The 26,433-nt window shown below is 44.9% G+C and overlaps 1 protein-coding gene across 14 annotated transcripts in view; it reads left to right on the top strand.

The window, feature by feature from the left end:
• The window catches only part of CELF4 (CUGBP Elav-like family member 4), a gene marked incomplete at both ends in the record, with an annotated part of 693,394 nt that overhangs the window by 648,439 nt on the left and 18,522 nt on the right, over positions 1 to 26,433 (top strand). For 4 of the 14 annotated variants that reach the window (XM_082496998.1, XM_082496996.1, XM_082496997.1 and 1 more), the window contains 4 exons: positions 3,329 to 3,478; positions 15,454 to 15,519; positions 17,117 to 17,197; positions 23,406 to 23,489. In XM_082496998.1, the coding sequence (XP_082353124.1) occupies positions 3,329 to 3,478; positions 15,454 to 15,519; positions 17,117 to 17,197; positions 23,406 to 23,489 (381 nt within the window). Of the gene's footprint in view, positions 1 to 3,328; positions 3,479 to 15,453; positions 15,520 to 17,116; positions 17,198 to 23,405; positions 23,550 to 26,433 lie in introns of all 14 variants that reach the window. The other 10 variants (XM_082496991.1, XM_082496989.1, XM_082496990.1 and 7 more) reach the window with 4 other exon arrangements.

The following is a 26,433-nucleotide window of genomic DNA, read 5'->3' as shown; positions in this document are numbered from 1 at the left end:
TATCATGTGTATAATCAGGGTGAAAAGTGGGTCTGCAGTGGGTCTGCCACTCTGCTGACTGCACAGGAGGGCTAGAAGCTAAACTTCATTTAGGATTCCTTCCTTCTCTTCTCCCTTCCTCCATGTTGTAAATCTGCAACTGGTGTAGATGCAGCAAAAGATCTCAAACCAGGGATGAAACCCACAAGTGGCGTGCATCACTGCCATTTATTGTCTGCAGTGACATTATGACAGTTTTACTCCAGCTGAGGATCTGACCTCTCGGGGGGGGGGGGGGAGGGGAACACGTGGGGGCGGGGTCTTTATAAGAAGAAAATTAAAGAATTATAATGAATATGCCTGAACTCCTTAGATGCACACAAAATAGCAAGCATAAATCCCTTGCTGCAATTTTAGAAAAAATTACTTACATTGTCTATGCAAATAAAGGAGAGATACAGAAAAGCAACTGAAATTTTAACTAGCCTTTGTGATTTGCAAGATGATGGCATATGCTAAGAGCATTGCCTTTGGACTTCAGTTGCCACCTCTGGCTCCCTGTACCTCCACAGAGGACATTTTTAAAGGCCAACACCATTTAAATAAGCGAAGGGAAAGCAACAGCTTCTCTGCTCACGATATAAGAAAAGAGCTGAAATATTGCCTGCTTTTTGGACTACTCAAATCAGAACATACTAAAGCATCTAATGCATTTGTATTGGCTTTCTTAAAGCACCAACACAGATTTAAGCAGTCATTAAAGTGTGTTACTGGACTAAACCATCATGGAATGCTGCTATGGTGAAGAAAATATCTGCAATTTGTTTTAAAAAAAAAAGGTTACTGCAAAAAATGGTGCTTTCAATCAGTAGGATATCTTGACACAGAAAGATATGGTTGAAAATAATATAGTTTAACTTCCTAGCCACAGCTGGCAAGAGAAAAATATGATTTCATACTTACTGAAAACTTATTTTTAGCCCTCCAAAACATCCTGAATATGTTGCAAGAAGCACAAACTGCCCAGACATTTTAAACATACATAGGAGAAGACAATGAGGTATCAGAGAGATTAATTCTCCCTTTAGAAATGTAAGAATTCTCTACCAGTGGGTGATGAGATCCCACCCAAAACATAAAGACTAAATTGTTCTTCTGAAGTAACAGCGTTACAGGATGCATCTGGGAAGAAGGGGAGGAACACGATTCCATGAAAGAAACAAATCTAGCCCAAATTTTGCTCCTGTTGAATGGGAGATCTCTGCTAAAACTCTACAAAGTCAAGCTTTGGCCAAACAGTGACACTAAAAAAAAAGTGTCATTGGTTGTCTTTAGGATACAAATCAACTTGCCAAACCTTTTAAGGTTCCCTGGTGCTGAGAAAGTTCATAATGAGCTGTACAGGAAATGTGTATTCATGAGAGAGTGCAGATAGAATAGTTCTGGAAATTGGTACACCCACAAAGCTGATATATCCAGAGAAATTGAGAGGAACGGTCATGGAGAACAGGAGAGGTGCCTGAGGACTGGAGGAAGGCCGACATCACTCCAATCTTCAAAAAAGGCAAGAAGGAGGACCCAGGGAACTACAGACCGGTTAGTCTAACCTCTGTCCCTGGGAAGGTAATGGAGCGACTCATTCTGGATATCATCTCCAAACACGTTGAGGAACAGGAAGTTATTGGAAGTGGTCAACATGGATTTACCAAGGGTAAATCATGCTTGACCAATCTGATAGCTTTCTATGATGTTATAACTGGTTGGCTAGATGAGGGGAAAGTCGTGGATGTCATCTACCTTGACATTAGCAAGGCTTTTGACACTGTCTCCCATGACATCCTCATTAGGAAGCTAAGGAAGTATGGGCTAGATGAGGTGACAGTGAGGTGGATTGAGAGTTGGCTGTGTGACAGAACTCAGAGGGTTATGATCAGCGGCACAGAGTCTAGTTGGAGGCCTGTAACCAGTGGTGTCCCCCAGGGGTCAATACTTGGAACAATTTTGTTTAATATATTCATTAATGACCTGGATGAGGGGACAGAGTGTATCCTCAGCAAGTTTGCTGATGATACCAAACTGGGTGGGGTGGCTGACACCCCAGAGGGCCGTGCTGCCATCCAGCGTGACCTGGACAGACTGGAGAGCTGGGCAGAGAAGAACCTAATGAGGTTCAACAAAACCAAGTGTAAGGTCCTGCACCTGGGGAGGAAGAATGCTAGGCACCAGTACAGGTTAGGGGCGGACCTGCTGGGAAGTAGCTTGGAGGAGAAGGATCTGGGGGTTGTGGTAGACAGTAAATTATCCATGGCCCAGCAATGTGCCCTTGTCGCCAAAAAGGCCAATGGAATCCTAGGCTGCATAGGGAAGAGTGTGGCCAGTAGGTGGAAGGAGGTCATTCTCCCCTTCTACTCTGCACTGGTGAGGCCACAACTGGAATACTGTGTCCAGTTTTGGGCTCCCCAGTTCAAAAGGGACAGGGAACTGCTGGAGCAAGTCCAGCGAAGGGCAACTAAGATGATTAAGGGCTTGGAGCATCTGCCTTATGAGGAAAGGCTGAGAGAGCTGGGACTCTTTAGCCTGGAGAAGAGAAGGCTGAGGGGAGACCTTATTATGGCATACAAGTACCTAAAGGGTGGGTTGAAGGAGGATGGAGCTAGCTCTTTTCAATGGTTCCAAGTGACAGGACGAGGGGCAATGGGCACAAGTTAGAACACAGGAAGTTCCATTCAAATACACGGAAAAACTTCTTTACGGTTCAGGTGACAGAGCACTGGCACAGGCTGCCCAGGGAGGTTGTGGAGTCCCCTTCCCTGGAGATTTTGAAGACGCGCCTGGATGCAGTCCTGAGTAATGTGCTCTGGGCAATCCTGCTTTAGCAGGGGAGTTGGACTAGATGATCTCTAGAGGTCCCTTCCAACTCTGATGATTCTGTGATTCTGTGATTCTGTGAACTGCTGTAGAAAGGTGGGACTGAGAGTTTGCTTCTGGTGCTAAATGACACCTAGGAAAGGAATGTCTGCTTATTTAGCAATTTAAACAGGTAATACTCCAGGGAGAAAGTTGAGGAGGAAGGGTGATATTTCTATAGTCTTCTATTGCTTGATGATCACCAAGCCAAAGCTTCATTCTGTTGAAGAAAGTTTTGCAAGACTTTCTTAAGTGCTTTCCAAATGAAGGAGCAATGGCAGGCAGCCCCTTTCTTTGCATGACAGCTCGGGAGATTTTTCATGTCTTGGATTATCAGAAAGCTCTTGTGTGGTGGTCACAGCTGTCGTGTCAGTAGTTTTCTCCATGTAGGTATTGCTTTCAGTACTCACCAGCTCTGATTTTGTGTCCTTCCCACTTGCAGGTGGAAGCACGCCTCCTGGCATAACTGCACCAGCTGTGCCTAGCATCCCATCTCCAATTGGGGTGAATGGTTTCACTGGCCTCCCGCCGCAGGCTAATGGGCAGCCCGCCGCAGAAGCCGTGTTTGCTAATGGCATCCACCCTTATCCAGGTAAGCCACACCAAGGCTGTGACCCTGTTCCTTCAATCTTAGTGAGATTGTTCACGTGCACAGGCTTTGTATACCACGAGACACCTCAGAAGGATTATACCTCACACCATCAAGGCTCACTGTAGCATTGGTGTAGTTAGGTCTTACCCAGATACAGTTGTTATGCACTTAAATCTGTATGAAAGACATCAAGGGCATGTTGGAGGTGGAAAATTTTTATGCTGAAGAATTGAGTACTCATCTGATGGACGACTTGTCAGGTGAATACAGTCAGGACACCCAGCTTGCTTTGGTTTAGCTAAAATTTGATCTGAGGCCTGACCGAGCTCATGCTGGCAGATCTCCTAGCCGTACTCTCAAGGGTCTTGCTCCTGGCTAGCCTTGAAGGAGCTGCGCTAAGCCTGTTTGTATCTCCTAGCACCCACTGTTGATATCTCCTGTTGGGATTCCCTTGCAGCTGGATGGCTTTGGGAGGATGAGACCAGAGGGTCCATATGACTGCTGACCCAAACTGATCCGTGTCTCAGATCATGTGTGCAGGCAGCAGGTGCTGGTCTCCAAAACAATCACTGCATCCAAATCCTTTCATCTTAGCAGGCCTGGAGACTGAAGCTCCTTTAGTATAGCCACAGAATGGGGTCAGCCTCACCCTTTTGTGTCACACGACCAGACAACTGCTGCTGGGATTCATAGACTGTGACTAGCTCAAAAGATGCCAGTACTGAAGGCGTGATTTTGCAAGCCCTAGCAGTAAGGAATGAATGAGGGAAGTTAAAGGATACATACCTGCCTCTACACCGGTACTTACAAACATATGGACACTCTGAGGCTGTACTCACCCAGAACTCAGCAGTTTACAAGTCCTTAATGTGCACCTACATTTTGTCAGCGTCCTCAGGATCTGAGATAGCCCTCTCCTCCAAGCTGTACTTCTGTTAGGAAGACATTCCTTACCATTGCTGTATGCATACTAATAATAGCAATCATAACAATAAAAATTTAAGTAAAAGTTACTAAACGATCCTAGCCACCAGCTGGCAAAGGAGTATTTTACCCTGAGGGACTCATAGGTTGATCTAATCTGTTAGGAAATCAAACACTGAGTCAGATGACCCAGCCAAAAAGCCCACAAGACCCCTAAGAAAAAAATTCTTTCAATCTCAGCCAGTCCTGAACACTCAGAAAATTCAACATAACAAGGGACTTTATGAGATAGAAAGAAAAATATCACGTAATGTAGAAATACAAAAGTCTTACCTAGTTACTGCTCAAACAATGTGGCTGAAAAAAAAACTGTGAATGTAGCAAAGACCAGAAGTGTCAGAAGTATTGAAAAAATAATTTTCATTTCCCACTTCCCCTCCTTGTAAACATTTAGCCATGAGTTCAACTTTAATCAGAATTGAAATCAAGGGGCTTACTGTGCTAAAAGTTAGGCGTGCATATACATGTTTGTAACAGCTTAGAGGAACAGGGAGCTCTTGGAGGCTTACAGAGGCACCAGAAGATTGGAGGGAGCCCTCAGTGTGCTCAGTGAGTTCAGCTGCAGCAGCAACAAAACACCCTGTCTTTAAGGTTATATAAATACAGCCATCTGTTCAATTATCCATCTATCTGAGTATCTACCTGTTTGCCAGTCTATCGCCTCTCTGCTTATTCATCCGTTTCTGTGTCTATCTTTTTTCTGGTTTACCTAGCTCCCTTTAGCTAATCTTCTATGAGCCATTACCGCGGAGATCAGAGAAAAGATCATTTTTCTAGATGAATCTTAATGACTTGAGCTTTTGTTACTACCTCCAAATACTCCCATAATTAAAGAAAGCTTTCAGTTAGATACTTCATACATGAGTATATAAGTCACTGGCCTTAATCTGATTCTCTCTGTGTTTTGGAGAGACTTGCTCAGCCAGCAATTCACGGTAAGTCCCGGCACAAACACCAACAGCCTAACACACTGAGAGGTGACAGCCATCCCTGCTCCACTTCACTGCAGGCAGAGAGGCTCCTTTCTGCCAGTAAAGCTGACATCCAAATAGTCTGTGTTGTGTAAAGTTTGGATTTATCTCCATGGGTCTTCAGCAACACATTGGTCTTTCTCAGTGCTCAGCTTCCCAATAACTCGGGGACATCTTAAGTTATAGCAGAGGTGTAAAGGGAACAGTGGCAGGCCAAACCCTCTCCTCTTATTTTACTTCTGCCTATCCCCAGTAGCAAGGAAACCTTGAAAGCAAGTTCCTTGTAGCAGTTTGGGTGTAGGACACATCATGTGTTTGCTCCACCTTATTCACTTCCTTTTCATGAGTGTTTATGCACCCACCAAAACTTTACTCCTTGCCACAGGCTTTATTGAGGCCTGGAGCTTAACAGCATTAAAAAAAAAAAAAAATAATTAGACATTTATATGGGTAATGAGAACATCCACAGTCACATTAGACTGGAAAAAAGGTAAAAAGGACACAAACCTTCATGCTTTATGATATAAGCTAGCCACTATTTGCTTGGGGTTAGAAAGAAATTTTCATCACTGGGCAGCTTATTCCATCATTCCATTGTTCATTATAGGATTTTTCACACTTTCCTCTGTAGCATCTGTTATTGGCACTGACCTGTGGTTCTGCATGTCTGTGTTTTTAAATAAAAGGGTAGAAATAAAATATTAAAGCTGAGCATGCAATTACATTAGCATTATAGAGACAAAAAGAACATGTCAGTCCTCATCCAAAGTCAGTATCTTCCAAACAACTTTCTTTTATGGTATATTTCTCATTCTGAAAGTGGCCAAGAGTGCTGCAGTATTAGGTGCATAACCATAGTCTTGCTATGATTATGACTTGCAATATATTGTTTAAAGCCTGGATTTTGCTCTCAGATACTCTTTCATACTCCACAAAAAACTCAAATGCGGGTTCACACCATTATATCCTGTAGCAGAATGTTCTTTGTTGCCTGAAAATAGGAAAACAGGACAATCAAAATCTGTAGAGGCATGACATCCACATCATTCAGACCCATATAAATCCTACTAATTGTGCAGTTTGTCTACACATCCACCCTTGTGTCTAGCTATAATATTTTTGATGCTGCATCTAAAGGACCCAAGAACTCCAATCTTTGCACTATCAAAACAGGTCTATATCATGTAATTGTATTTACTCTATAGTTTCACTCTTTTTTTCCCTTGTCTTCCCCTGTGCTTTTTTTTTAGGATTCCCTTTGTTTGGAGCAGGGACACAGATGGTATAATTTGAGTCAGGCTACTGACCATCCATGACTTTGGGGCAAAGGCAGGAGTAGGTCGAACGTCCCTACTCACCAGGTCTCTGATCAGAGCCCCAGTGCTTGCAGGAATTCACTCTTTCTGTGGCTCCAGCCAGGCTATGGATCCATGCCGCAGCACTAGGAAACTGTTCCTTACAGGCATACTCTTTGCAAGTCTTGCTCTCACCTTCTCCAAGCTCAGCCAGTACATAATCCCTCACAGTGCACTTTTTGTCACGGACAGAATCACAAAGGAGTAAATATTTCCCCTTCTACTAGTCTGGGTCCCTTTGGAGATCTGGTCTTTTTGTATATTAATGCCTGCCCTTTAGTCTTTCGGCTTGCAGAGCTATTGAACATGGCAATGTGTCACAACATAGAGTGGGGACAAAGAGCATAATCTGTTGTGCCATGATCTTGTGAGTCACTTTGCAGCAGTGCAAGAGTATTTGCCATTTCCACATTAGCTATAGTAACAGGGATTGCGGTCTTCTGCCAAAACTTCTTAGCCACCCAGAGCCCAGTGCCTCTTTTGTAACAGCGTGTGATGTACAATAACAGTGGAGACCATCTGCACTGGTTTCTGCTGTGTCTCACACCATCAGCGCTCTGCTCTCCAGTAACAGCTCCTGCTCTACTGGATTGCATTGTGAGGGACTGGATAAAATGCTCGTTCCAAAAATAAATCCTCCTTGGGAAGAGAAGGGGAGGGAGAGATGAGAAAATGGGGAGTGCAAAGAGCAGCAAACAAGAGAGAGAAGGGATTGGCTGTCAAAGGATCAGTGAAATTAGGGAACAAGAAGGTGGCACAGAGCAGAGCCCCCAGAAAAGACTGAGGACTGCACTGTGGTCTTCTGCCCAGTGATGTGCCCAGGAAGATGCAGAAATACACACCATAGCATCCAACAGCTCCCAAACAAACTTATTCCTCCTGGGCCAAGGGATGTCCAGCTTGACCAGAGCCAGGAATGGATCCAATGATATAGCAGCTTTGTGGAGCCTCAGATGGGGAATGTTTTCCAGGACACTGAGTTCTTCAGTGCATTTGGTCTAGGCTTAGGTTGCTGAGGAATACAAAAGCAAAGTTCCCTCGGTTGCTCACAATACATTATAAACATGTCACCTCGTTTACTGGTTCTGTTTCTAACTGCCCACCACTGCCAGGACTAGCTCTGTCTCTCCTCTCTGCTGACACGGCAGAGGTCCCCCCACTCCCTTTTGATTACACTGTGGGTACTTCTGGGCAAGCAAGACAGCAAGCTCCACTTCATACCCTGTTTGGGGTCCAGCCCTCTCTGGTGAGGACTAGCGGTCAGTAGGAATGGGCAGCCAAACATTTATACCCACTGTTTCCAAGCCACCACTGAGATTGGCAGTAAAGGTCTCCCTCATGGGTGAATTCCTGTGCTGTAGAAACTCATGTCTTAGGAACTGAACCGAGACCTTCAATTCATTTTCCTTGGCTCAACAAAGAGCCATCAGGCAGTAACCCATTTCACCCATTGCCAGCAGAGACAGGATTCAAATTCCATCTGTAATTATTATCATTACCCAAGCTAATTTTGTGGGCTAGGACTTGCCGGCGTGCTAATATGACAGTCTTATCTATTAGCTTGTCAATTAGTAAGCATCTCTGCTGACGGGCAGGCTGCTGCTCTGGGCTAGTCGGTCCCAGGATCAGTCCCAATCACAACGGGCACCATCCAGTGATGTTGGGCAGGATCACTTCACTTGTGCGGGCAGAGAAAGGGACTGTCTTAACCCACACCTCACATTTCAGTCCCGAAAGATGTCAGACAAGAAGAGTTTAGGGAGGAGATGAATCAGGAGAACAGAAAGAGAGTGACCTGCCTGCACCTGTGGAAGGTCCAGGATGAAAAGAAGCGCCACGGCATTCAGCCCAGACATACACCATGCCCTAGAAAAGTCTCTGGCTCAGCAGCCCCCAACCTAAGTTACTTACTCCAGGAAATCTTTGCCTCTGCTGTGTTTGTCCACCCTAAATCTCTGGGTGAAAGCTTTCCCGTTCACATTTTGTAACAGCAGTTCTAAAACTGCAACAGTGAGCACCTGAAACATCATTATGACTAGGAAACATTTATTTGACCCATTTGTAACAATCTGCCACGTGCCATAAACCACGCTTTACTGGTAAAATAAATAAGTGAAGGAATGCACTCATTAAAAATATAATAACAAGTTGCCATCTTCAATTGCAGTCTAAGCTACTTTAATGATGCCATGTACTTCCAACAATCGTGCTGCAGCCATAATGAATGAGGCTGTTTAAGGCAGTTGTGGGAGCCTTTCCAGAGCCAAAGTGCTTTCTCCTCTGATCTGGAAGAAGGTGTAAATACAAATCAGGCTCTGTGTTGATGTTTTCAGAGGCACCTAAGTGAGTTAAGACCTTGAGCTTTATTTTTAAAGGTGATTTAAAGTAAGCTCCCCCAAAATATAGAGTTAAGTGGCTTAATAGCTTTTAAAACTTGAACCTGACTTATGTGTTTATGGCCTCAGGCAAAGGGAGGGAAGCCTGGTCCTGATTCTGCTGTTGAATTAATTTGTCACCTTGGCCAGCCACCTCCACCTCTGCATTTCTGAGTCTTCTGTGTCTTTCTTGCTTTGTCCACTGGAAGCTCTTCATTGCCAGACATAACTCCTATCATGTTTTTGCACAGCACCCATCTCAGCAAGGGCTTGATGAGGGATGGGGCTTGGATGTGGGACTATTAAGAAAATATTAAATGTAATCCCAATTTCCAGGGATGAACTATATGAATTTTATAGTAGGCCTATATGTTGTCCCAAACAAGCATCTACAAAACCTGGGGATGCTACCAAAAGGGCTTTTCCAAGTAACAGGATGGAGCAGAGGGCACAAATGCCCTGGATTTCTTGGCGTCTTTGATGTGTAGAGGAAGATACAGTGGGACAACATGTCTTTGACGGAGTAGTGTCCAGCTCCTAAATGGTAAAGCAAGACTATAAAACATAGGATCAGTCTCTGTTTTCTGCTGGATCAGCACATTCTTTCTGTTATTGCAGTTATTGTTGTGTCTGAATACCTAATTAATTACAACAGTAAACGCTGGCTTCTTTAATCACAGCATCAGCTGTCCTAATCAATCTTAATAATATGGAATCTGTACTATGGCACCCATGAATTTTAATCTACATAAATTTCTTAAGACCTCTCGCAAGCTTGTTGTACGAAATGATATAATTATGGATATAGATTAGGGCTGTAGAGAGTGATTTAAATTGGATTTAAGGAGAAGGTGAATAGAGCCCTCCCACTCAGTTATTTATTTATTTATTTTAATCCTGGCCTTCGCATAGATTTTTTTTTTTTATCATTATTTTATTTCCCCCACACTGACTGAACAGCGCTGCCTCTCTTTGATCGTCCTCCTCCCCCATCCAGCCTCCCTGAGGTGACAGCGGCCAAGCTGCAGCTCCTGGGAGAGGTGTAAAATACCTCCAGGACAGTGAGAGGAATGAGTAGGTGGGGCAGAGCACAAAGCTGTGGATCTGGGTCATAACATGTTTTTGTAGACTCGTGCAAGGAGCAGCACTGCAAAATAGAGTGAAACAGATGGAATAAAGTGTGTCTGTCGGGGAACGCATAGGCAATCAGCATCAAAGGGTGAAGAGAATATCATATAGGTGTAAGGTTTGCTGACTCCTTCCACCAAAGTTAAATCCCAAGGTGTCTTAGGAGCCCAAAAAGTGCCAGACCCTGCTTTTGTCTCTCAGAAGCACTGGGATTCTCTGATTTCAGAGAGCAGATTTCCTTGGCTTTCTCTTACCCCAAGGTGGGACAAGGACCCTGTCCCATACCCCACTGACGGGGATGAAGGGCCCACTTTTATGGCTCAGGCAGTAACCATCATCCTTTTTCCTCACCACTTGCACTCTCTTCAGTGCAGCTCCTCCTCCTGATTTACACCCCTGGCCATCACAGCAGACTCTAGCCCTCTGTCCCCTACAACCAGGTTCACCTGGGGCACTCATATAACAAACAGCTCGTCTTGGCCAGACATTGTAGCCAGGTTACTGGCATCTCAGAAGGAATTCTTTATAGAACATCACTTAAACCGATTTTATTTATTTTTAACAGCTTGCTTCATTCTGCCACCTCCATCCTTTCGTTCTGTGACAAAAGCTAAATCTTGGGCCTAACACTAGCTGAATGCCCCTTTAAAAATCTGGATTTCAATCTAAAGGTGTATCAGTAGCAAGAAAGCGTCCTGGTGTAAATTTTAAAGGACTGGTATTTCATGCTGACTTGGGAAATCATCCTTGGTTTTGGCATTAGGCAGAGGATTCGGAAAGTGACATTAACAGATCTACTTTCTTTGAAGGACTTGGGAGTCGTTTCTTGACTTCTCTCTAATGAATAAGTGCTGCCTTCGTTAAATTTATATTTATGACCATATAGTAGGTCATTGGCTTGTTTTATGTCTCCAGGTTTATGGAAGGTTGTCTGCCATGGTCACCTTGTGGCATCTTGTCCAGGATTGTCTCACAAAGAGACAATTGTATCTGAGCAGGATTTTTCCCATGGAGATATGGAAATGATCAAACTAATATATATGCGATGTCCAGGGATAAGGCTCTTGCCCTCAGCTGCCAAATGAAGTTACTATTAGCATCTGTTTTCACAGTACACCTTTAGTTTGCCCTGGCAAGGCCAGATCCTCAGCTTCTGTAAAGCAGCAAGGCTACATGGACTTCAGCAGGACTAACATGATTGATAGTTGTCCTCTGGCCTCTCAGGAGCCTCTCTGCTTATTTCACTTCACCAGCTGATCCTCAGTGTGTACATTACATTATGTTTAATCTCTGTATGTTGGACATAAGATCTCCATGAGTCTGACCACAAGGAAAGCTATTTCAAATATTATCTTTGGGCGCATTGGCACAGAGAGTCACAAGGACACCCAAGGTCTTTTGATGATGTTACAGTTTAGAGACGTGATAGTTCTGGTCCAAAAGCCCCTTTAAGGTGCTTTATGATATTCACATCCCTGACTTAGTGTCTCCTATATCCCTATAGCTCTTACCAACCCTTACTCAGTTATTTAACTTCTGGGCCACAAGTGGCTTACACCCCAGCACAGAGAGCGTGCAGAGGAGCTGAGGTCTCTTCCCAGCCCCGCATGCCCGTGTTCAGCTAATATTTGCAGTAACAGAGAAGACTGGACATCTGGGTGGTGAGAAAGGATGGCTGAGACAGGGTAATTCTCGTACATTAGTGCAGCATGATCTGTGTGAAGGCCACTGGGGTACACACCTTATTAAGCTATGTGTATCTTATGGAGGAATAAAACTACCTTCCCTCATGGTCTCCTTATGCCGAGACACAGAAATGATTCATGTCTCCCCATCACTTTGAATTTTAACATGTGCTGTGCTTCAGCCTACAGTCACATTCAGACCCTGGGGCAGATTTGCTCTAGATCATGAGCCCCTCGTACATCTGAGCCTGTGCTGAACTTCTCATGGGTCATTAGTATGTAGGACGGCTGTCACTTTCCTGAACAAAACATGGCCACAACTTCCTCAAATGTATAATCTGTGTCTTGAGATTTCTGGATCAATACCAGCTGTTGGCTCCATCCACACTACAGCTGGGAGCACAGGCAGTTATGCCCTTCACTGGGTTTAATTCATCTGGCAGGGTGAGCAGCAGCATGAAGATGTGCTCATGGCTGCCCAAGCTACCTTGGCTTCATGCCGGGGTACCCAGCCGGCCCCGGAGCCTGTGTTCCTGCATCTTCATCAGCCGTGTTGGCCAGCATGGACACAATCACTGTACCAAAGTCACGTCTTCATTTGCTGAGTAAACACACTCTTCAAGCTAAGGAAGACAAGTTCTTCAGCGAGCAAAGGTCATCACTTTTGTTTTCAAAAGCTGCCAAGTTAGATTCCTGCAGGTGGTGACTCACTCACTGCTTTTCCCAAACAGCCAAGGTAGGGTATGAGACTACACATAAGACACAGAGTCCCAAGCCAGGGGTTGCTGCCTCCTCGTGCTGTCTAGTCCTACAGCCATGGGATGCTTTCTACTCCCTCCTTTTCAATAGTGTCCAGGGATGGTTGGGTCAGCGTTAGGGTCCTGTGTGTTAGACCAGCCATCTTGCTCCTTCTTTACCTACAAGTAAGTGATTCCCAGCTTGGAGCAAAGCTGACCGAAACCAGGGGAGAATCTTCCCACTGGCTTGCATGTGCAATGAGCCAGGAGGAAATTCCCTGCACGATGCGGGGCACAAGGCAGCCTCCTGAGAAAGAAACACTCAGTTAGGTACTACCCTTGCTGACAAGTCATTAAGACTCAGGAAAATAATAAACACTAAAAGCCTTATATGGGAGGGAAAAAGTCTGCATTTAAAGGCCTGTTGTTCCAAACCCTTTAAATAAAGCATTTTTCCAGCTTTAATACTTAATCTTAGAAGTGAACCGTGATTTTCAGTGAATATTTCCTAAGCAGAACGGCTTAGTTACAATGGATAGCGTGTGCTTCCACAGGCAGGCAGAATATCCACAGATGGGGTAAGGAGAGCAGCTCTGCAATGACCCAGGTGGTCCTGTTCAGGACATAGACTCAGCTATAGCTGGGAGAGTGGGCGGTTCCCACATGTGCCCAGTTAAGGCAAGGAATAAAGGAAAGGACCACAGTCAGAGAGGTACTGCCCAGTGACTTCTCCAGTATCAAGAAAGAAGCAGTCATTGCTAGTCATCAGCATGTCAGAGAGAGAACGAGCATGCCTAAGTCCAGCCTCAGCTGGAGAGGAAGGAAATGCTGTGAGTGTATCTCCTAAGCAGCAGCAGAGACCATAACTTCTTCTAGCTCTATAAACAGATGAGTGCAACCAAGGAAGGGCAGTTGCCTTTTGGGCAGACACAGTAGATCATCTCCTTTACTGCAGACTACAAAAAAAAATAGCTATCTTGTAAAGACTTGCTTCCTTTACCACATGTCCCCTCACCTACCTCAGGAGATATCTTCTACCTGGCGGGACTTGGTCATTTTTGTGGGTCCAAGTTATTATGATCCATCCTCCCAAAGGGGTGTGGAAACTGGTGTATCACTCAAACTTTCATAGCTGTTCAGTTTTCTTCTGGAATATGCTCAACATTCTGTTTTTAGAGGAAAACTTTTGCGCAGAGGTTGAAAAGAATAGACTTTAGTTGCTTCCTTCTTCAAGAAGGCAGGAAGAAGTGGAAACAGTTTTTATATTTTCCAACCATTCCCTCCAGTTTCCTGGAGCATCTACTCTTTAAAAATATAGGTTTGAATCTCTACTATGCCTTCCACTGATCTCCCACAGGATTTAATATATTCTCCTCACAACCTTTTTCAGGGGGTGCAAATCCTTACAGTAGGGCAGTGCTTCCTCATTTCACATACATACGTACTGAGGGACCTGCCAAAAGTCAGCTAGAAATTCAACCAAACAAATTCCAACCTAACACTGGAATCCCACTTATTCCTTCCTGCAAGTACCACAGCCTCAAAGTCCTTGTGATCCAGTAATGCTCACAATGAGCAGAAGCCTCCAAGCCATAGCCAGCTAATAGGGCTTTTCCTCTCAAAGTCTGGTCTCCTCACCATTCCTCCTTGTATTTTGGAATAAAAGTGCAAGACCTTTCAAGCTTCCATCACGATCAATGGTGATCTTTGAAGCTAAGGTTCAAGCTGGTATTTGCATCTGTAAGAAAAGACTTTGTCCATGCTCCTTGTGTCCATAACACTCACGTTCTCCAAACTGCCCGGCACTTTGGCATACAGTCAGTGTCTCTCCTTGGATAGGTCAACGGCACCAGATTTCCTTCCAAGGGGCCGACATCTTTGCATCCTCCAAGCCCTTGCCTCCAGCCACACCTCTGTGTTTGTAGGAAGGAAGACGGTGGGATGGAGGGGAAAGTGGCAGCTCCCTAAGGAAAGTAAGAAGCTGTAGGGACTGCATAGATGTAGAACTGTGCAGCACCAATAAATACAAATTAAACTCATAACAAGAAGTGAAATATTAGGGCCAAGGTGACATTTGGACTGGAGGTTCAGCCAAGCTTTGCTTTAAATATTTTATTGCTGCAGATAAAGAAAGAGCTTATCCAACACGTTTGTCTCTCTCTCTTTTTCTCTCCCTATCAACCAAAGGGGAAAAAGAAAAAAAAAAAATTAACTGGCTTTGGTTGTATTTGAGCTAGACTTCAAAGTTTCACAAAAATAAACAGTTTTAGGGGGGAGGACTGCACACTTGTAAAGAGAGAAAATGCACTTTGAAGCCAGCAAGGGACTGCACGCCTTACGCAGAGATTCACAGCATCCTCCCTGGAGCAGACAAGTGGTGTCCCCCTCCCCTCCAAGCAGCATCTCCTCTCTCACACGGGGCTGCCTGGCAGCAACACACTTCCTTCGACGGGATGTCGGGACGGCAGGAGCCACTGCTTTGTTCTCTTCTCTTTCCTCCCGCTATGCCCCTGTTGTTTTCGGCTCTGATTGAAAGTTTCATGTGACTGTAGCTGTCAGTGAGATCTGAGTTTGCACAGCACCCAGCACAGTGTCAGTCCTGGCACGAGCTGCTCCTCTTCTGGGACCTTCAGCCCCCGAGTCTGTTTGTTTCACGCAACATATTGATGAGGGAAGAGAAATGGAGAGTGCCTGTCATGTTTTAACCCCTTAATTCCTTCTCTCTCTTGTGTCTCCACAGCACAGAGCCCTACTGCAGCAGACCCCTTGCAGCAAGCCTACGCTGGAGTGCAGCAGTACGCAGGTCGTTAGTATTAACACTTTCTCCCAATAAACCTTTCTCTTCTCTAAAGCCTTTCATCTCTGAACATGCCTGACGGGGCTGGGGGACGGGAGGTGTTTGCTGATACAGGGGCAAGCTGGGGGCCACAGACTCTCAAATTAAATTTGCACTTCTGGTGAAAACAAACATAAAGCTCAGGGTCTTCTCTCCCTAAGGGGACTGCCTCCTCCCTTTCCCCAGGGAAAGGCTCTCACTGACCTGTACCTCGGTGCAGCCTCAGCAGGACCAGGTCCAGTCTGCTTAGCACAGCACACATGTGCAAAATCAGGCCACGGGTTTGGAGGCCACTTTCTATAACAGGTCTCCTGACCTGTCTGCACATACCCACATTTTAGGGTATGTCTACACTGGCCGTACCCCAGCTAGTTAGTTTGAGGATTGCTTAGGAGCTATGCAGACATACTCCTGGCTTCCCAGCATCTTTCTTCACGGCTCCCAAGGGGTCAGCCTCTGCTCACACCGCCCTGTATGCTGAGCAGCTCCTTTGCAGTTGATGGACTGACACCAGCCAATGTGACCTGGTGCAGACCATGACCCTGCCGTGTTCAGCCTCCCCTCGCGAGGTGTCCATGGCCAACGTTGTGAGGAAGCTGCCACCCCAAAGTCATTATTTCCTGTGGTAACTGGAGCAATCATGGGCTCCCGCTGAGGAATGGCTATTATCTCATGTCAGCGCTGTATCTGGAAACTTAATTTAATTCTCCATGTAGGGCTTCATTTGCCGGTGTTTTAGTTATTGTCATTTATTGCTTGTGAGGTTTGATAGATGGGAAGCAGCTCAACCCTTTGAGCTGTTAATTAACCCCTCTGCACACACATGGCCCCTATCCCCCTCTCTCTGGGCTCGCAGGCGACCCGTACTCTGTATTTTTAGCAGCAGAGCACATCATCTACCATCTGTGGTACTGAATGGCTCCCCTTGTCTGCTTGGTGGGGGAGCTGAGGTGGGGAAAATTGTTTAATTGCTGCACACTGTTTCCACTGTGTTTGTGTGAGAGAGAGGAAGTCTCTATAGACATGAAAGAAAATGTATATCCGAGAGTGTATGTACAACTGTGCCTATACAGTGTGTGGGCATACGAAGGTTAGAGTAAGGGAGAAAACACACGTGTGAACAGTTTTTATGAGCATGTGAATTAGTGAGGGTGCAAGAGAAATTACAGAGGGAAACGCGTGCATGAGCTCCTCGCGTGGCTGTCAGCATGGGCATCAACACGCTGAGCTCGTGAGTGAATGTGTTTGTGGTACCATCTGTGGTGGTTACGCATCTCTGCTGGGAGACACCCCAGCAGAGACACCCATTTACGCTGTGTGGCTGTCCCCGGTGTTAATGCTGACGAAGCTGAAGGGAGGGTGGGTGCTCAGGGCCACGTGGCACCTCCTGGAGCACGACCGTGGTGCTTCTGCCACATCTCAGGCTACACGAGATGGCCCTTCACAGAGCCAAAATGCAGGGGGAAATCCCACCTCTAGCTTGGTGTGATGGTTTGGAGTGAAAGCTCCTTGCTTCCCAGCACTGAAATCTGTCCCTCTTTCTTGTCTCTCTTTCTCTCCTCTGTAGCTGCTTATCCTGCTGCTTATGGCCAGATTAGCCAAGCGTTTCCACAGCCACCTCCCATGATCCCACAGCAACAGAGAGAAGGTGAGTAAATGGGCTGTCCTTTCTGGCCCCAGCATGCCATCCCCACCACAGAGGTTGCCCCCCTCATACACCTAGAAAATATCCATTAAATGACCAATTACTTTGAATACCTGGTCCACTGAGTCTTTCCTCCACTTCCACATGTGGCACAGCATCATTGGCACTAACAGTAGTATGCAGGAACACCCTCATGGGGAACCACTGCTGAGATCTCCTCAGTGCCCAGGGAGGGGAGGGTGCTGGGGTGCATGGGCCACGAAAAGACCTGCTAGCAACATCAGCAATAATGTCCAGTGGGGGTCTGTGTTCAAGACAAGCAACAAGAATGCAGGTAAAAATGCAATTGCATTGGAATAAAGAATTTAAAAGGAAACAAAGCACTGATGGCCCTTAATTAGAAGCCAGTAATGTAATTACAGACACCTGCTATTTAGAGAATGAGGACCTGTTATTTAGAGGAGCTGATCTAGTCCTTTCAGCCTCCTTCGGTAAACTCAAAACAGAAATCAGCCCTTTTAGAGTACAATCTCTATATCAGAATGAGAGAAACGATATAGTAAAAGTACCATTTCTTTATATTGACTATGAGAGGAGCCTGGGTTATCTAGTCCACAGGACTGGATGGTTTCACTGAAGACATGAAAGGTAAGGAGAGGTGAATCTCCCACTATTGCATGTAAATGTTTTGGGAGGCAACCATGACATGTAATATTCCCTTTACAGTCAGTGGGGAGTAGTAGGATCCTCAGAGGTCACCCACTTAGGTAGTCCCAATTGTCCTCCAGAGAGTCCCCTGCTCCCTTTTGACAAGAAGAGAGGACTGGTTGCCTAAGTGAGACATTTAAGTCAGGTGCTTCATCTTAGGGTATAGACCCTCATTTTAAATAATTACATTTAAACTTTTACCCTCTGTTAGATCGCTAATGCAGATATATTCTATGTTATTCATGTTATTATACATATATAATGACATTTAATATTTTAATATAGTGTAACAGCCAGAATAAAATGAATCAAGATTACATTATCAAACTAAAACATTCTGATGGCCTAGAACTACTTTAGGGGAGAAATATAATTTTGTAAGAAAATTAGAAATGTCGGCATTTCTATCTAATTTGGAATTAATTTTTTTCTGATGTCAGAATTTCCTGGGGAACACAACTTCCAGCTCCTGATTAGCTCTAGTACATGTCCCTGCTGTGAGAACAGATGCACAGACCTAACGTATCATTACAGAGATGTTTCCCCCATGCTGAAGGACTTTGCTTTTTATTACTTACTGGGGCTAGATTAAGCACAGGACAAAATGGCGAGCAGACCATTGCTCAGCATAGCATTGTGCCAGGAACCACCAGAAGCAAGCGATAACTATTGTGCACGCTTTGAAGACCCACTGCCCAAAGACCCCTGTGTTTGCAAGGCACGGTGTGAGTTGAGGGTGAGTGTCACCCAGTAGACAAGTTATCTCATAAATCCTCGCTCCCTCCTGTAAACGACTGGTATTGAGGATGGTTGGGGGCCAGATGTAGGAGATGGACCACCAGTCCAATGCAGGTTGCCATTCCCAGTGTTATCCATTTTCCTGCAGTGTTTAGATGCTGTGGCTTTCTCTGCTGCTTGCTAAAGGGAGAATGTCTAAGGCACGACACTCCCTTTTAGCAGAGGGTCAAGACCTTTAAGCATCTCTAACCTTTAACAGGAAAACACAGCAAGAGAGAATTCTAATAATAATAATAATGCTCAGTGCTGAGAAGAGTACTTTATGTTTGCAAGGATGCACACAAACATCGATTTGTTAATGAACCAGCCCTACCACAACAATAACATCAATGATCTCATTGTTAATAACAATGCTAACTCTCCGCTCCCGGATCCCCGTTGGATAACAAGCCCAGAGCTGTTGGCTGCTGCAAATGTTCCTGTGGAGATTAGTCATTACATCCACATAAGCGCTGAAGCTGCCGGCAGCTGACAGGGTGCATAGGGTGGAACACATCCAAAATGATCAAAGCTAGAGATGAAGTCTTGATTCAGGCCATGTCAACCAGGCAAAACTTGAGGGTAATTTAAAATTTGTACGGTATTACTCATCTTGACGTAGCTTCTGAAACTCAGAAGTACACTCAGATATTAAAATAAAGTGGTGCAGGCTTGTGACTGTCATCTGCCCTGTGCTCAAACATACTGGGGACTAAACAGCAAGCAGATGCAGAAAAGGCAGTGAAATTACAGCCTCTCAGTATTTGCTGTAGAGGTGAGGTGTGTAGCTGACCAAAGGGCTGCAGGCTAACTTCATACAACGGTACAGGACAGCCCATTTTTAATTACTGTTGGAAGAGCGTTCTAGTCATAGCCTTACCTTATGACACTGATTCCCGGTGTTGGGGATGTAATGATAGATAGCTGATATCAGCACGGGTACACAGAGTTTACTCACGTTGCCAGTGGACACCCAGGGATAGGTTGGGTCTGTGGCTGTCCACATGCTAAAAAACTATCAATGAACTGGCTGCCTATCAAATTCACAGGCTGCCCAGGGAGGTTGTGGAGTCCCCTTCCCTGGAGATTTTCAAGACCCGCCTGGATGCAGTCCTGAGTAATGTGCTCTAGGCAATCCTGCTTTAGCAGGAGAGTTGGACTAGATGATCTCTAGAGGTCCCTTCCAACTCTGATAATTCTGTGATTCTGTGATTCTGTGAACTGGAGGGTGAGGAACATGGGCAGAGCAATGGCTTAGAAGCTCAGGTTCAATCGAGTCAAATCAACAAGGACCCACCACAGAGTTCTCTACTACATGCTTCTGTGCCCTCAGTCATAGGCTTTTCCATTATCCAGCATGTTCACCCATAATTTTAGAGACCATTCATAAACTGTACATTCCTTAAAACTTTTGTTTCCTCTCTGGCCAAACCAAGGCTGTCTGTGTTTCTTGTGTATTAATGAAGAGAAGTATCTGTAACTTAAAGCCATAAAACCAATAGCCATGGTGGTGTCAGGGTAGAAACGAACCTTGTTCTCTTCTCATAATGTGTCATGAGGATTGGATTTTGAGCTGACTTACAGCCCTTTTGAAAACCAAAGTAAAGTGTGTGGTAAATAATTTTAGTACTGTATTCAGCCCTGAACTGCCAAGTATACGGATCTCCAACAATCTGTTAACTCAGTCCAAAACAAGACCTTTCTCTCCAACAAGACAGTTGGAGTCTTTACCAGGTTTTGCCATTCCAGCTGTGATCTTCCTCTTACACCAGTGATCCTGATCGAGTCCTTTAAAACTCATTGCATGTGTGCACTGAGAACTAACTTAGTTCTTCATAGCATTCTGAGCTAAACAACTCACGCGTTTGGTTTCTTAAAAATATACACGTATATACAAAGAGGCAGCCATACACAGTCTTCCATGGAGTGCCCAGGTTAACTGGATGCAAGGAAAAAACAAAACAAAACAAAACAAAACAAAACAAACAAAAAAAAAAAACACAAAAAGGTAGAAAGGCTGAGACAGAGAGAGCTTGTTTTATGAATTCTTAACCAAGGAGCCTAACTGTGACAGGTAGCTTACGGATGGATGGATTTAACAAGAAATTGCTTGTTAAATTCTAATGGCACAATTTTCATACGTGAGGATGGTATAACAAATCAAACTACCCCAGGTTGTTTCTCAGTAGCAGGTGGACTTTTCAGCACTGGAAATTAGCAAAAACCCTCTGTAGCTGGGAACAGAGTGACTTTGGCCTTGAATGCCTGAGTTAGTATGAGAAGCTGCATTTCAGAGCTGAACTGGGCTTTGAGGATAGTCTCTGCTTTTTCACATCCTCCCTGGTCTATTCCTCTTGGTCTCCAAGCAGTGCGAGGAAAAGCCGATTTCAAGGTGAACTGAGGGTTGTTTTCTCCTTGAGCCCAACCTCTAAACCTGGTGTAAATGAAGTTGCGTGCTTCCTGGTCTGCCTTATGCCTTAGTGGGTGTTTCTCAGCACACGCAGGCAGAATCCGTACTCATGCACAACACATCCAAGACCCCAGGAAATGCAGCTGGCATTTTTGAAAGAATTTGCCAGTTTTACAGAGCAAACTGCTGGCTCTGGTGATGTCAGTGGGAATTTTGCCACTAATTGCAGCAAAGCCAAGATTTTACCCATTCTATTATATTGTGGATCTCAAATCCCACAGTAGAAGTGCTCTGGGGCACATTGAGATGAAGAAATGAATTTTTCCCTGCTATTCTGGACCGTGGTCTTCTCCTAGGCAGAATTTTCTCAATTCTAACAGACACCTAAGGGGTTTAGTATTTGTTTAACACTTTCAGACTGTTTCCTATCTAGTTTACCATGCCAATAACTCCACATTGTGTGGAAATGAACTGCAGAAAGGACTGGAGAAAGGATAGTTGCTCAGTGAGGAGACTAAGGAAGAGGCAGACGGGAGGTGGGGGGGGAAATGGAAAAGCTTGGCACAAATAGGGGAGCCTGATTGTGGGCCACTGAGGTTCAAAAGTAATTTAGCTAAGCAGATGACCGGGTGCCTAATTAGTTAATTATGCCACCATACCACTATCCCCTCCATTTGGAAGAAACCCTGTTACCATCCTCATGACCTCTAGGAAACCCACAAGATGCAAAGGATCAGCTGTTCCTTCATGACAGTCCTTTTAGCAAATTAGTGGGGAAAATTGTGCTTAGCAAATATTCATTAGGGCTTCATTTTCCATTAATCCAAAAGGAAATGTGGAGAGCCTGTGACTTCAATCACGCTGAGGCCCAGGAATTTTAATGAGCTTTAAATGGGCATCTGTCAGAATCCTGACTTCACCGTACTTCTCCTGCCAGCCGGGGGGATGAGTAATGGCTAATAAAAGGTGGGAGCATCTAGGCAAACTCCTCTCCCTAACAGGAAAGTCAAAGTTGTAATTTGCTCTGTTATGACACTGTAATTATGCTCTGATGAAGAAAATGAGAGTATTAAAAAAACCCTTTCCTTCCCCACACTGTGCCCCAGATGTTTGTGGGGGAAAGTTGGTTGAGTCAGGTCACAGGGTTGTAGGAACATGGGCTGGGAGGAAAGAGGGAATCCTACTTCCCTCAGTCATCTTGCGCTTACAGCAAGGAACACACGCTGCACCCCGTCATCTCGACCCCCATGAGCAAAGCAGAGCTGGAGTTACTTGTCGAGGTCAGTTCAGGGCTGGGCAGCAGCTGGAAGTGCCTTTGGAAAAAAAACAATCCCTGTCTCCTCAAACTAGATTGTTTTCTGCTAGTGAACACTGCAAGGAGTTTAAATGTTTGGGTTTTTTTCAACAAAACCACTGGGACACACCTGTTCCCTTTTGACTTTTGCAGAAGTACAGTGTACTTAAAAATAAAAGTCACATTGTAAAGTTTCATTCTAGGCTATTTGACCAGAGGCAGATTTTCCCTCTTCTGCTCCAAAATACAATTTCAACAGGACATTTTCTGAGGGTCTCTACATTAACAAAACTGCATATTCTGACTAAGGACTCCTCTCTGGATATTTTTCCAAGTACCTTCTCAAGTCTGTGAGAGTATGTGTAACAGCACTGAGGCGAAAAGGGCAGTTCCTCTTGTCTAGTAATTTGGATTTAAATACATCTGTAGTCTCTCTTGCAGAACCCTCTTGAATGGGGGACATGGCCAAACTGTCCAAATTTGGGGGAGTTTTCAGGCTGAGTCGAGCTGGGGGTCTGAATGCAAAATTCTACAAAACAAAATAAGCCTGTGAGTTTGTGTATATCTTTCTACTTGTTATCACAGTCCTCACGCAGACACAAGGATAATGAAGCCTGCATGCAGACACTGAGAAGAGGCAAGGGGTAGTGTGGGTCACCCAAAACTCTACAGATTAAATGAGATTATGAGGAGCAAAGAAAAACTATGAACTGCATTCTGTAATTCTTTTTGTTGTTATTCCTCCATTCTGTCTTTCCATGGCCACATGTATTGCTGCATTCCTGTGTCTCTAGATTTTATCCTGATGTCTGTCCTGGGAAGGTTAATGAAGTTAGCACAGCCTCTAGGTGACTTTCTGAGTTCCTGGTCTTCGGCTTTGTCTATTCCTCTGAGACGACAGACTGCTTCCTAGGGGTGACCCCTCACCAGTCAGAGAGAGGGGATGCCAAAGTAAATCTCCACTGTGTGCTTTCTCATATCCTATTTCTCTCAATTCATGGGTCTTCTTTTTCTCTTGATAGGACCAGAGGGCTGTAACCTGTTTATCTACCATCTGCCCCAGGAGTTTGGGGATGCTGAGCTGATGCAGATGTTCCTGCCTTTCGGTAATGTCATCTCCTCGAAAGTGTTTGTGGATCGGGCGACAAACCAAAGTAAATGCTTTGGTGGGTAAAGATAACAAAACAATTAGATTCATCCAGGAAAGGGCTTTCTCTGAATACTTTACCTTTCAAACTGCTTTCTTTCTGCTTAAGCTTTATGATTTCTCTCAACTTACTCCTGTCAATACTTTCCCCCTTACCTCTTTCTCTCCTAATTGTCTCATTCTCAGAGTTGTGTGCGCTGCTTAGAGGTGAAGGTTTGGCATCTGACCAGTAGCGGGGTGCTGCAGCTGCTGGTGGTGGGGTGGAAAATTTCCCCCCTTGGAAGGGGAGGTGGGAAAGGTACAGAAAAGACTAAAACACCTGGGCCAAAATGGAGGGGGCTGGAGGGGTAGGTGAAATTCTGATAGGGTCAGCAGAGGGAGCATGTGGCAAAAAGGGGAATTTCTGTACCTAAGGAAAAGGAAAAACAAGTCACGGGGTTGAAGGGGAGACAGAGGTGTGGGGGCAGCTTTTCCTCAGCTGTGATGCATTAAACTGCAAGGGGCCAAGGGCTGAACACCAGCTGAAAGCCTGGTCCTCTGGGGGGATGGCTGCTCGGTGGACCACTGGCAGCCATGCGCAGAGCCCACTGAACCTGAGCCAGCACCACAGTAGGTACAGATAGACCAAGCTAACCCCATGCCTCAGCTAACAGGACATGCTAAGAGGCCGGGTTTGAAAGCTGCACTATGCTCACACAGCTCTGGCCTCCCTGTTGGCTCAATCTCAGCAGGTGGAGCATGGAAAAAACCACAATCTCAGCTGCATGTGAGCCACCAGCTAAGGACACCCTGAGCTGCACCCACAAATGGAGGACTTGGCCTGCCAACAGCCATGTGGTGATACATGCATGGTGTCTTAGTGGGATCCTGATGTTTGCAAAGGTGTTGCTGTGAAGGGTCCCATCTGTCAGTGCGGCAGCAGGGGGGACATTGCCACATTTGGTCCCATCCCACCTGGTGGAAAGGGAATCTCCGCCATCCATGTGCCCACCACTGGGATGTGCAATTTCTGGTTCTCCGCCATCCTGCGCTCTTTGCAGACCTTCTCTGAGAAGTGCAACGGGACAAACTATTGCTTTTCTTTTCCTGTTACTTGCAGCTGATCTGGATTCTGTCTCTCAGGCAAACTTCCAGAGTTAAGACTTATTGGAGTTTCATTTAATTTTAAAGCCACTTTCAGTCTTCACACTATGCTTCCCTTCCATGCTGCCTTCCCCCTCCCCTTCCTGGACAGCCCACCTCCCAAAACTCTTACCTCATCCCTTGCTAGCTTTGGTGCATGTCAGAGTACTTCCAAGAGTTTCATGGCCCTTCTCTATGCACAGTTCCTCCTGACCATTCATAGAGGGTCTGAACAGGTTATTTTCCCCTTTGATTGAGGTATGCCTGTCCACTGATGTGAGGGGACACAGCATTCCCCCTCACCAGTAGTCGCTGGGTTTCTGCACTCTCAAGCATTAGAGGAATGAAGGACAAAAGAGTTTGGTGTGAAGAGGCAGTTGAGAAATTCAAATGAGAAATTACAAATTAGTCCCATTCTCTCCAGAGCCAACTGGCTTTTTAGAGCTTTAACCATATAAAAGCTCATAACAAGATGAGCAGACCAGCACAGGCCCTGAAAACTAATGCTCCAAGGATACCCACAGGTTAGAAATGTACATTTGGCAATGAAATTGCCATTCTTATCATAAATATTTAGGGGACTACTGACCCTGGTTCTCCACATATTGACAAGTGGGAAGACCAAAGGTAAATGGAGAAGTGAGGTGAGAACCAAGTCCAATAAGGAAGAGCATTTCTGGACAGTTATTCACCTTACCTCCTCTTAGCTCAAAGACTGTCTTGCTACAAATCTTCATGAGGATAGCAACACATACCTAGCTTGTGGGGCAGGGTTGTGGGTCTGGCTTTATTGCTGCTTCCAAGGTACTGTCAGATCATGACTTATAGCTGAGCAGGAACTGAAGGATCTTAGCAGAAATTTTTCTTAACATTGAGTCTTACTGGGAGAACTTAAACATGCTTGATGAAGTAACCTCCAAAACTAATGGTGCGATATTCCAGCCTGAAAGCAGGAAGGTGCCCTTTGGATGTGTAGACTCAAATGCACAGGCAAGCAAAAGCAGGAATTAGAGATTGCTTGTGGATCTTAGTCACCTTATATTAGCTTATGAGACACAAATATCAAAGTCCAATCACTTTTGGGTCCCAAGTGTCAAGCCCCAGGTTTCTCTGGCTTTAACTTACTTTCCCATAGAGCTAAGTGCCTGCTGTGACCATTGGTCTCAGACAAACAAGTTGCCTCTGCTGCCATGTGCACCACGTCCAGAAGGACAGAAATAGCAGAAGCACAGGTAGCTAATTATCACAAGTATGTCACGCTGCTCTTCAAAAACTCCCATCCTGCTGACCTTCAACTTCAGAGCAATGTAAAAATGTGGAGGGTATTACAGATAATCATGCCTTTCGTTTGTCTTGTTAAGTCCACTGAAGCGGGTGCTGATTATCATTTTTTGTTCAGAAAGTCAATTTTAAAATAAATAAATAAATTACTGTTTCCTAAAGGAAAAGAAGGCCTTTTGTTAACTTTGAAAGTGAGAAAGCTCTTTCCTTTTCCTGCTTAAACATTTCCCAAAACTCAACATGTAAAAACATAGCATTTGTATTTTTTTAACCCAGCTAGAGCTCTCCAACTGGTAGCCTGGGGGGACAATTCTGTCTGGCCCCAGAAAGATATTCCACCATTATATGACCTTTTAAAATGTATCTGCTATGCAGATCCCAAGTAAGTTGCTGTAACAGAGTCTAGCCCCAGGTTGTCGAGAAATTGTCAAGTCCTACTTTAGACAAACTTAAAAAATTACATGGAGAAAAATGTCACCATGTTTTTTTTCCATGGGAAC

The sequence above is a fragment of the Vanellus vanellus genome, assembly GCF_965231255.1.
Source record: "Vanellus vanellus genome assembly, chromosome: Z".
Taxonomy (NCBI): domain Eukaryota; kingdom Metazoa; phylum Chordata; class Aves; order Charadriiformes; family Charadriidae; genus Vanellus; species Vanellus vanellus.
Note: the sequence above shows the minus strand (reverse complement) of the source record. Positions and strands in the feature narration are given on the sequence as shown.